At 45.8% G+C, this 11,752-nt stretch overlaps 2 protein-coding genes across 3 annotated transcripts; one reads left to right on the top strand and one right to left on the bottom strand.

Moving 5' to 3' along the window:
- Nucleotides 1-3,395: 3,395 nt before the first annotated feature.
- aimp2 (aminoacyl tRNA synthetase complex interacting multifunctional protein 2) lies at nt 3,396-7,745 on the top strand. Its single transcript, XM_030343949.1, has 4 exons — nt 3,396-3,662; nt 4,245-4,463; nt 4,792-5,026; nt 6,807-7,745. The coding sequence occupies exons 1-4, from the start codon at nt 3,534-3,536 to the stop codon at nt 7,187-7,189; spliced, it is 966 nt and encodes a 321-aa protein (XP_030199809.1). The 5' UTR covers nt 3,396-3,533; the 3' UTR covers nt 7,190-7,745.
- A 707-nt stretch (nt 7,746-8,452) lies between these two features.
- On the bottom strand, nt 8,453-11,049 carry zbedx (zinc finger BED-type containing X). 2 transcript variants are annotated; one of them, XM_030343938.1, is made up of 3 exons: nt 10,711-11,049; nt 10,365-10,428; nt 8,453-10,076 (listed from the first exon to the last, which is right to left on the bottom strand). In XM_030343938.1, exons 1-3 carry the CDS (start codon nt 10,900-10,902, stop codon nt 8,731-8,733), a joined length of 1,602 nt encoding a protein of 533 aa, XP_030199798.1. In that variant the 5' UTR covers nt 10,903-11,049; the 3' UTR covers nt 8,453-8,730. The 2 variants fall into 2 exon arrangements, with proteins under 2 accessions (XP_030199798.1, XP_030199788.1); XM_030343928.1 differs by having other exon boundaries at nt 8,453-10,428.
- Between the last annotated feature and the right edge of the window lie 703 nt (nt 11,050-11,752).

The following is an 11,752-nucleotide window of genomic DNA, read 5'->3' as shown; positions in this document are numbered from 1 at the left end:
TCTCTCTCTCTCTCTCTCTCTCTCTCTCTCTCTCTCTCTCTCTCTCTCTCTCTCTCTCTGTTTCTGGAAAATAGGCCATGAGTTCTCGATTGGTCCATTTATCAGCTTAGTATTGCTTTCCACTCCATTGTTTTCTGGCGGATAACACCGTGCAACAGCTATATAGAACCCCGCTCTGAGATAGTGTCAAAGGGGCGGCCTATAGCACTTGTTCTTAGAAGCTCAATAATTGATGGTACCTCTTCATTGTCACCAAAAACTTAAACCAAGAAAGGAGTGTCTGGCTCACCTTACCTATTAAGTCTGTTTGAAACATTAATGGGCCACCCATCATCCTACTGAAAACCAATTGACAAAAGTAAAAGAGACAGACAGAAAGACAGAAAGAGAGGAAGGTAGCAAAGCATTGTAAAGAAAAACAGAAAAACAATTTTAGATAGACACCAGCGAGTGCAACATTTTGGATACGCCCTCGCCCTCCCAAATGGGGATACGTGTGGATGTATGTAACAGGACAGTCACACGATAGGCTAAACAGGGATGGATGTTGTGAAAGATTTAACTGCATTGCTTGGACGAATGAATGGGCTGCATGAGCTCAGAGCCAGGGTCTCCATCCATTATGCAGGGCCTTGACTGTCCACGGTTCTCTAGTGATCTGCTGCTGTGCTGTGCCTCAGATTAATATTATGTCATGGGTCTAGGTAACTTCTCTTCAGTGAATGGAACTACCTGTGCCATGGTTCACATGTCTTTAGGAATTGACGCACACGTTAAGACAGATCTGAGCAGCCTTACCTGTCTTGATCACAGTCGGACAGTGTCATTCTTACCCAAAAACAGACAGACAGATGCATGCACTTAACGGGTGTGTGGTCTGAGCAGTCGAACATGTCTTCAGTACCTTCGGGTTTCAGATAAAAACCATCGCAGGTGGTGGTCAGTCGTCAACTGAAGCGCCACAATGCCTCGAACATGAGGATTACTACGTATCGCGGTGAGGACACACTTGGTCGAGCCGTGTCAAAGAAGAATGTCGTAGACATGAGGGGTGACAACGTTTCATCAACCCTCAGCCAATCACCTGCTGCAGTCAAACGGGAGGAGAAGACTGAGCTTCCGTCTCGTTCTCTCTGCTACTTTCGCCGGCTGCTGCCTCATTTCCAATTAAAAGGGTCGGAGGGAATTCTAACTAGTATATCATTGATTGAAAGAGGGGAGGCTATTATAGCTGAACTTTAGGCATTCTGTCTGGTTAGGTTAAGACATGTGCTTACCTAGGCCCATGATATAGCTACGACTAAATACAGGATGAGAGAGAGAGAGAGAGAGAGAGAGAGAGAGAGAGAGAGAGAGAGAGAGAGAGAGAGAGAGAGAGAGAGAGAGAGAGAGAGAGAGAGAGAGAGAGAGAGAGAGAGAGAGATTTTCTATCATATGACATGAATATGGGTAATGTTCTTATTTGGAATTGATTTTATTTCATTTATTTTTTGCTTATTTGTTTTCTTTATTTTTTTAATGTTTTTTTTAGCTTGAATGCTTTATTTAAGTTTATGGCTGAAGCCTTCACATTAACCCCATGAATCGTCGGATTTGCGATCAGACAGTATCCTAACAGGTGCTCTAGCATGGCTGACACCTGTAGATATTTTCCAAATAACCGGGTACTATCATGTTAGATTTTAGGACTGTGTAATATTTGACAAATGTTATGAATTGAATTAAATACCTTAATCCATATTTAATAGTCAAATCTTCTTCTCAAACCGACCAACTAATATTCTTGGTGATTTACATTATAATCCAATTTACTCTTGTGTGACATTAAACAAAAATACATAATGTGTGTGCATGTGTGTGTGTTTTGCATGCATGCATGAAAGAATGTGTGCCTCTGTGTGTGTGTGTGTGTGTGTGTGTGTGTGTGTGTGTGTGTGTGTGTGTGTGTGTGTGTGTGTGTGTGTGTGTGTGTGTGTGTGTGTGTGTATGTGTCTCTGTCAGTCAGGATACATCTGCTATTTACCTCTGACCCCGTACAAACTCTTCACAGCATTGGCCATGTTCCTACACGGTGTACAACATGACCGCAGTTCACTGTCAGGTTACATCCCCAATGCCAGCTCAGTTTCCTGTCCATCAGATCTCACCAATTGCTCAACTGGGCCACCCGGAAAACCCAAAACTCAACCGTTGCATTTTAATTAAGCTCCCTCCACCTGTGTCCCCTCTGGCTAAGTGGTATGGACACCTTTCAGGAAACAGTACAAGGGGGTGTAGCGTATCGAAGGCAGGGATTAGTGACAGGGAGTGGTCGAGAGACATTGTAAATAGAACCACCGTCTGACCGCTGCGACCTCGGGACGCAAGGCTTCTCCTGCAGCGGTGATTAGAAGGGAACTCTTTTGCTGCTGCAAGGGGAGGGGCGTGGTTCCATGATACAGAGCAGTAGAGTCAAATGCAGGTTTCCCCAATCAGAAGGAATGTATGGCAGGTGATATATATATATATATGTGTGAACAAATACGTATGAACAATACATTATGTTGAGTTGTTGTATAGTCGTTCTAAAATTGTAAGTCAGTCATCAATTGTATGATCTGCTCTTGGCTAATTGAAAATTAATAAACAAGTTAAAACAAAAATTTGATGAGATCCTGTTTGCAGAGGTGGCTTCGTATGACGAACCCAGGGGTCACTCATAGCACTAATTATTGACCCAGGCATTGTATATACCAGGGCATTACTCATATTGACCACAGCTGGTGCTTTGACAAGCATCAATGAGACACGTACATATCTATCCAATCGGAATGTTGAGGGCTACACTGTGTTTGTCCTGCTATGAGAGCTCTGTGAAAAGGGATCGTGGTCAATGTATGCTATCTTTGCTAGTTCAGTAGTTTAGTTAACTATATGCCCTGGTACATAAAAATATAGCAGGGCTGCTTTCCTGCTATTACTCCTCAATGATAAGGTATATTGTTGAGAGTTAAGGGTAACAGGTGGATGTGAATTGTACTGGAAATGCAATGTAATTATTTTCAGCAGTTCACATTTACATTTGAACGTGCACAGGTTACATAAAATAGCACGTGAACACACACCCACACAGAAATACACAGACACACTCACACGCACACACACACTCACACGTGCAATCGTCTTGAGGCGTTCGATCCTTAAAGATAAATACTGTGGCGCCCTCTAGCGATACAATTATTCATATGCAGAAATTAAGCACAGAACGGAAATTGCATTGTTTTTACTATTACCGTTTTCATATGAGTAATATTTACAATATTAATTCCTTGCATTAACGTGCGCAAGAAACCAGAATTTATGACAAATGTTCATACAATGGTATTTAATAACGGATGTGACGTAAACGTGAAGGTTTTTTAGTTCCGGTCCAGGCATGTACGTGAGTTAGCTGCGGCTGCTGCTGTCTGTCAAGAAACATCACCCAAGCACAGCGTTTGCTGGGATTTTATTTTTTTATTGTAGCAATCAGAGGCCGCTTTACACCAGAAAACATGTCTATGTACCAGGTAAAGCCCATATATGAGGGTGGAACAAAGATTGATTTGCCAACGTGCATGTACAAGTTACCCAATGTCCACGAGCAGCGAGCAAGCAGCTGCTTCTCCGAACATGCGCATCAGGTAACTAACTTGGCACCGAACGATAATAGTGATCCACACATCAGCTTTAATATAACCTCAGTCAGTATTACCAGTTATTTTAACTCGTTTAGCTTTCATATAACTTCCCTGATTGGCAACCGTACATGTAGCCTAGCTGGGTGTAAGTCTGGATCAAAGACAAGTAGCCGTTGAGGATGATGCAATGTCGCCTCATCCTTGGTTTCTGTTTCCACAATGTTCTGGTATTGTTATATGGAAAGGATAACACTTCTTCAGCCAACCTTTTTGATTGTCTGGTGATAAGGGCGTTTAAATCTTGGAATGTGTGTGCTTTGCTCTATATAGCGTGTAATGTTTGAGTTTGTATTGTACGTAGCATGACAGTATATCAATAAAACACAACAAATATGTCGGTTTTTTAATGGGGCTAGTGTGTGCTATGTGTTCATTCATGTCATACTCGTGAAATGATCTACAATAAAAACACTAGTGTGCAAAACCATTAATAATTGTGGATATACATATCCCTAACCCCATGACAATATAATAATCTCTTAACATCATCCCGGTGCTTACACACATTCTCCCCCTCCCTCTCAGAATGGCGAGCCGGACTCGGCTGTGAGAGCTCTGGAGGCTCGGCAGGACGAGATCATGAGGAAGCTGTTTGAGTTGAAGGCGGCAGTTGACGGTCTGGCTAAGACGGTGGCCACCCCGGACGCTGACCTGGACCTGACCGTCAGCTGCAGCCTTGCATCCCCCAGCCCCACTGCTTGCACTTTTACAGGCACTGCAGATCTGGACACCCTGCTAGGCAAGGTGGGGAGGGGCTGTGGCCTCCTGCTGTTGCATTGTTTATATATATTCTCAGACTGGCTTGATCAATACGTGCATTGTAAAATAATATTTTCTATTATATTGTTAGATTCTATTTTTATTGGGCATACTTGACATATATTATCAAATCAATTAAGCCTCATTCACAGCAGCGATGTTCTCAGGATGTCCCATAATAACCGGTTTAAGTCGGAGGATAAATTATTAGGATGTCCCAATAGTCCCGTTTTTGAAAAAATATCAATCACGAGCATTGTCCTGATGATGACGACAAACTACTCCGTATTCCCGGCGTCTACCCGTGCCACAGGACCTGGGCGCCCTGCGTGACATCGTCATCAACGCCAACCCCGCCCAGCCTCCCCTCACCCTACTGGTGCTCCACGGGCTGTTGTGTCAGCGCTACCGGGTGCTCTCCGCTGTCCACGTGCACTCGTCTGTGTCGGGAGTGCCCCCCCAGCTGCTGTCCTGCCTGGGCGCCCGCCTCACCGACGGCTCCGCCCGGAACCTCTTCCAGCTGGGCTTCACCCTCATATGGAAGGACGGTATGGGAGGAGGGGGGGTCGGCTGGGAGAGATTTGGGAGGGAGGGAGGGAGGGAGGGAGAGGTGACAGACTGACTTAAGGTACGGCCACACTGAACGTGTTACGCGCCTAACCTGCCTAACCTGACGCTTGATCATTGTGTGTCACAAAAATGGTTCAACGCGCCTACGCAGCTAGATGAGCTCGCCCAAAACGTATTTGTTGTGGGAGTTCGAGGAGAGTCGGAAACCCAAACGCCGCCGTGTTTGGGTGCATGATAGAGCTTAGATCGGGCCAGAAAATCAAGCCTGACCCGGCCCGAGCCCGTGCAGGATCTTTCCGAGCCCGGCCCGACAAATTTAACTGTAATGATGAGCCCGAGCCCTATTTCAACCCGACATTTTTTTAACACATGTGTAACTTTGTACACATTTGTTACTTAGGCCTACCCTGCTAAATATATATGTAAGGGATAATGTATAGAACGCCGGTCATTATCGGGGAAAATAAGACCCGGCAGGGCTAACAGGACACCGACGCGCAGCGTAGGTGTCCTGTTAGCCCTGAAGGGGCTTATTTTCTATAATGACCGTCAACGTTCTATACATTATCCGGCTTGTTACACGGCTACTTGCCAAAACGAAAAAATAACTTCACATGGTGTGTCTTTTTACAATTATTCGTTACCAGCATTCGTAGTGTTGATCAGCAGAGAGATAGTCCGCCAAAAACGTTGACGTCGCTTAGCAGTTAGTTACCAGACTACTACCCATGCAAGTGAACGGAGCGTTCCACGGCATTGAGAAGACCTGTGTAATAAAGGCCTATAATATTTCTGTTAATGGCATAGATTTCACCTCAGATTAGGCAAATAAAGCAATGATTAAAAAAAACAAAACACAAACACTCGATCAAAGGCCCGGGCCGAGGATAGTGGTGGGAAATATCAGCCCGATCCGGCCCGCGGGTCGGCTCGGGGTCGGGTCTCTAGTGCATGACATCCTCCGTAGGCGCTCACAGCTGGATGAGTTTCACCACCTCCTCATCGTTTCAGCACACACTGAAACGATGACTTGGTCTTCCATGTTCTTTCTGCTTCTGTGCGTCCTCCGTCTCTCTGCCAGTTACATTGGGTCAAGCTAAACGCTGATTGGCTATCGCAGCTAAGCGTCACGCGTAGGTGCGTAAAAAGTTAAATTATTTGAACTCCGCGCGTTGCTGCGTTGGGCGCGTATAAGGTGTCGAACGCGGCTAACGCGCTGCTTTAGCGCGTGTATCGCATCTACGCGCATAAACCAATGGTTCCCTATGCAAAAATGCCGATTTTCTACGCCTCTAACGCGTTCAGTGTGGCCGTACCTTTAGGTTTACCAGAGAGTAAAGCAAATTAACCTTGTTTGCCGTAAATATGGATGGGCTGTAACAAACATGTTGACATGTGCATTACTAAAACCCGTTTGCAATAATTAATAATCATTTGGTCAATAAGACGAAGCTTATTATTCTAAGTAAATTTTATTTGTACATGACTGTAATCAGGCGTAGTTGGGCATTGTGACTAGGATGAGAACAGGATTAAACCCTGACCCTTTAAGCTGAAAGACACTAGAGCTACACTAATTTATTTAGATGCTTGCTCAAGAATGCCTACCAGTAGCAGTTGACATTTGGACTTGAAACCAGAACCTTCTATCTGGAAGTCAAACACCCCAACCACTGTACTGCCCCCTCTTCTATCTTGGTGTCTCACCGTATCCCCTGTCTTCCTCTTCCCCTCCTCCCCCTCCCCACCTACCCACAGTGCCCAAGCTGCAGATGAAGTTCAGCGTGCGCAACATGTGTCCCGTCGAGGGCGAGGCCAATGTGGCACGCTTCCTCTTCCGCCTGCTCTCCCCCGACCCGAGCGACGTGGGCCAGGCCACGCTGGTGGACAGCTGGGTGGACACGGCCTTCTTCCAGCTAGCCGAGGGCGGGGCCAAGGAGCAGGCGGCTGCGCTGCGCTCCCTGAACGCCGCGCTGGGCCGCCAGCCCTGGCTAACGGGACCTGAGCTCTCCCTGGCGGACATCGCGTGCTACTGCTGCGCGGTGCGAAGCGGGGCGGCGGCGGCGGCGCCCACCCATGTCCAGCGCTGGATGAAGGCCTGCGAGAACCTGGGTTATTTTAGCCGGGCCCAGCTACAGTAGGAGGCCGCGTCCAATCAGAGATAAGCTCTGTGAAGATGTGTATCTTGTATCTACTGCTTGTTCTCACCCTGGTTCTATCAAGGAGAGGGGAGAGACAGTTGGTATTTGCAATTCACAAATCAAGAGAACCCATGTCCGATTTTTCCTCTCGTTCTTCATTCCTCTGAATGGATCTCTGAACGCGGCAGTCGATGTGCTGTTGGTGAAGGTTCTCGACATCTTGGGTATTCTATCCAGAGAAAGTAAGCATCAGAGGACTGTATGGACAATGGGGGATTTGGTTAAGAATTGGAACAAAAGGGAAAACTTCTACTGTTAAAGTAACACACACACACACACACACCTCCCACATTGTGCCTAATGTGACCCTGCTCAAGATGCATGTGTGTGTAATACATGGGGATGCGTGCAAATACAATTTTTACACTAAATGGTGCAAATGAGATGCAGACCTGACCAACATCAAGTGTGCTGTGTGGAGATCTTGACACTTTCTATCCATGTTTTTTCTTTTCTTAAGTCAATAAAACGGAATGGGGAGAAACCCTGACCTATGGTTTGTGTTTTGGAAGCTGCTGCTAAGTGTTGGTTTGAAGAGCTTTTTTTGTCTTTCAGGATTAACATCCCACACGTAGTACTCAAGAGTATATACAGTACTCAAGAGTATATAAAACATAGGTACTCCATCTTTCACTTCTATAAGTACATAAAAAGGCCTAGCATACTAGTGCTTTTCAACAAAAGGGAATTTCAGCCTTGCCGCTTGCTTACTTTATTTAAACTAATTTCAATTGGAATAATTTGCATTTGAAAGGGTAATCATCAAGATGTGGTGGGCCAAACTCTATTTACAAACTGGACCTTTCAGTTTGCTTTGGTGTCCAGGTGTGTAATGTCCACACTTAGAATAAAATGGAGGGCGATGTACATCCTTTTCAACCCCACCATTTGATTGAGTCATACTAATATCTTTCTGTACCATTAATTAGCACGATGCAAATTAATGTTTTAGGAAAAGATGAACCTAGGATGATTGGCATTGTGTGTGCATGCATGCTCTGTTCCCATTTAGAAATTATTGCAGTTTTATTTTTTTCATCAGTAATCGGTTGATGCACTCCTGGCTGTATGTAAAACAGCTGGGCAAGTGATCATGCCCCACTTCTACACTGATTACATCTGGTTCACATAACCCCTATGACCTCTATCTGCTGAATAGCGGACGTGGTTCACGAAGGAAGAAGAACTCACCATATACAAAGATTTTGCGTTTCTTCTATTCTTTAGTGTAGTACAAAAAACAGTCAACAAGGGAGCTCAAATTAATATAAAACTAAAATCACATGTACATAATAAAAAATAAAGATTGTGGGTTGGGAGTAACTTGAATGTTTGCCTAATGGGCTACTTATCCTGAGTCCAGGCCAACTAATATTGGCCATCCCATTAATTAATAACATACTAAGAAATTATTCATTTAGTTTCAATGTCGCTCGTTATATTTTTATAGTTAATCTTTGCTGATTAGGCTTTGAGCTCCACTAGGTGTCCAACAAGCAGACGGTGCTGTTGTATCTCAGCAGGTTGATCCTCTCAAAGAAGTCGTCGGTCAGACTGGTGATTCTCTGCGGGGCAGCCAGGTTCGCCTTGTGGCTGAAGAGGCGTTGCACGGGCGCCGCAGACGGCAGCGTTGTGTTGTACTTGATGAAGAGCTGCCTTACTCTGGGGAAGTCCTTTAGGCACTCCAGGCTCTTCCCTGTGCCCTCCAGGTACTTGTGGATCTCCTCCTTGGCGCCTAGCTTCTCAGGCCGACTGCGGGGCGTCGCGGGCCCGTAGCTGAAAAAGTCGTCTTCAGACTCTGTGATGGTGTCGTACTCGTCCGTCGCCTCCTCCACGGGGAAGCCGGGGTCCAGCTCGGCCGTCTCCAGCAGGCCGCACATCTCCTCCCTCTCCGAGGGAGACATCCACCACAGCCGGAACTGGGGTGTGGTCGCTGTGGCGATTTTGGCCTCAGTGCTGGCGAAAACGTTGCGAAAGCGCTCGTCAATTGTGGCCACGACGGTGTCGATGACGTCGGCGAAGTAGCGCGCTGTCGCCCGCTGCTCTGTCAGCTTGTTCTTCAGGCTAAGGATGGTGGGGATGACTAGGCCCAGGTAGCACTTCTGCTCGGCCTGGAAAAGCTCCAGGGCAAAGGCCAGCGGCTTGAATACCACCACGTACTCCTGCAGGAAGGCCATCTCCTTGGCCTGTAGCGCGGGAACGCCAAGCCGTTCGCTCAGAACCGACCGCTCCTTCTCGGCCAGAGAAACCAGCCTCTGCACCATGCTGTACTCAGCGTTCCAGCGGCTGGCGCTCGGCACCACCAGGGGCATCTTAGCCACGTCTTCGGCTTTCGCGGACGCCACCTGCAGCTTGTGGCATTTGCTCCAGAAGGCAGAGACCTTGGACATGGTGCTGTAGTACAGTTGGCCCACGGGGCCCTGGGACACCGCCAGCCAGAAGTCCTCCATCACAATCAGGTCCAGGGTGTGCGAGGCGCAGTGGCCCACGTCCGGCACAAACACCGGCGCGTCCCGTTCCTGCTCACTGTCCAGGATGGCGCCAACGTTTTCAAAGAAACCCACGTCATCTTCATCGCCGTCCGCCAGGAACTCCTTGAACATGCCGACGAAAGGGCTGCCGTTGTCCACCAGTGTGGTCTGAACTTTGCTCTCGATGTTATACGCACAGTGGATGTCGCGGATCCGGCCTGAGATGGCCTCAACTGTGTTGGGCCCCTCAAGCCGAGCGAAACCCAGGGCGGCGGATTTCCGCTCCAAGGTGACTGCGTCGATCCAGTGACAGGTCATGCCGAAGTAGCTCCTGCTGCCCGTGGTCCAGATGTCGCCTGTGGTACACATGTGCAGGACGCTGTCGAGTTTGGCCGTCAACACCTCTCTCATGCTGGAGAATTCCAGGTCGACCTTGGTGGACAAGGTCAGCTTGTCCATGGTCAGCTGACCCTCAGTTAAACCATCCAGCAGTTTCCTGAAGCCAGGCTGCTCAAGCAGATGGAAAGACTGGCAGTCCTCCACAATGAAGTTAAATATTAGCTCATCTAATCTCGATTGTGCCTGGGTTTTGGAAATAATCTCTGCTTTAACTTTCTTGAGTTGGAAATGACTGGTGGCCTCACCGTTGTGTTCCTTCTTTCGGCCCCTCTTTGGTGCATTGACCTCATGGCAACCCAAATGTTTCCTCTGAAATATAATACAAAAAATACAAAAATATTATATATGAAGAGTGTTTTTTTTTTAAATTTAACACCCACTTTCAAACGTGAAATGGGACATCTGACAGTATAAGGCTGTATATATCTAGATAAAGAACAATCATCAGAGATTGGTCCACAAAAGCACAGGCCACCATTCAATGAAAGTGAAATGACCATATACCTAAGGTACATACAACCAGCCATTCTTTCAACCAAAAAGGTACCTGCCTTTTACCAATGCACAGAGAAGTGAAAATATACAACTTACGTCTAAATGTTTCTTTAGATTTGACGTTGATGTTTTTGAGGTGGATAACAGATTAACATTCGGTAAACATAAGTTACACTGGACGATTACATTTTTTCCTTGATCTGCCTTGTGTGTAAAATGGTGGCCATAACGCCAAGAATGCAGTGCCGTTTTAGTGTCTATGACGGGTTCTGTATGGTCCGTGTCCATTATATCCGTTTTGCCTGATGTTAAAACTATTTCAAAATGAATCGAAAGTATTGTAATCTGATTTAGTAATCAAAATTACATGTAATGTAATGTAACGCAGACGGGAAAGGACTCGTGAAAGGGGCATGTCTGATGGAGATTTTGAGGGAGGGGACATCGCGTCGATGACTCGTCGTGCGCTTGCGCACTCACAATCTGTGGCCCTTTAATCTTACTGCGCATGTGTACTGGGCACGCGTCATTGTCGCGTCTTGAATTTTACGTCATTATCAAATCAGATCAAATCAAAGGAAACTTTACTTACCTATTCAGGTTCCAGATACAAAGAAAAATTACAACACACTGAGGTAAAACATGATTCCACCAATATTATTGCATCATTTCTTCTTCGTGGCTGGACAATAAATAGAAACACGAGTGACATCATCACTGTTACAATTATTATTATTATTATTATTATTATTATTATTATTATTATTATTATTATTAATACTATTATTATTATTCGTTCTATATATATATATATATATATATCGTTTTACAAAAACCTGGCTTCACAATATAACGATGACCAAAAGAGAACACGTGGTAAAAAAGTGTAAGTGAAATCCAGAAATGAATCACTATTATAAGGCCTACAAAATGGCCTAAATAGGCTAGTCTATCCGCAGACCCTCAGCACGTTACTTTAATTTCCTCTTACATCTAAAAAACGAATGGTGTTTAATAAAGCAATTTGTTAGAGCCTTGACCATGCACCGTCACTGCCAAAGTAGAGGGGAGTTGGCCATTTAGCCTATGGGTTTATATCCGTATGCAGATACGTAAACACACAGACACACACACACAC

Source organism: Gadus morhua, chromosome 2, assembly GCF_902167405.1.
Source record: "Gadus morhua chromosome 2, gadMor3.0, whole genome shotgun sequence".
NCBI classification, from domain to species: domain Eukaryota; kingdom Metazoa; phylum Chordata; class Actinopteri; order Gadiformes; family Gadidae; genus Gadus; species Gadus morhua.
Note: the sequence above shows the minus strand (reverse complement) of the source record. Positions and strands in the feature narration are given on the sequence as shown.

Excerpts from the sequence above, each read along its gene's own strand:
- aimp2 (XM_030343949.1), top strand. The coding sequence starts at position 3,534 with ATGTCTATGTACCAGGTAAAGCCCATATATGAGGGTGGAACAAAGATT. Across the intron at positions 3,663-4,244 it reads TCTCCGAACATGCGCATCAG|AATGGCGAGCCGGACTCGGC; the intron begins GTAACTAACTTG and ends CCTCCCTCTCAG. Across the intron at positions 5,027-6,806 it reads CACCCTCATATGGAAGGACG|TGCCCAAGCTGCAGATGAAG; the intron begins GTATGGGAGGAG and ends ACCTACCCACAG.
- zbedx (XM_030343928.1), bottom strand. The coding sequence starts at position 10,902 with ATGGACACGGACCATACAGAACCCGTCATAGACACTAAAACGGCACTG. Across the intron at positions 10,429-10,710 it reads ATCTAAAGAAACATTTAGAC|AGGAAACATTTGGGTTGCCA; the intron begins GTAAGTTGTATA and ends ATTATATTTCAG.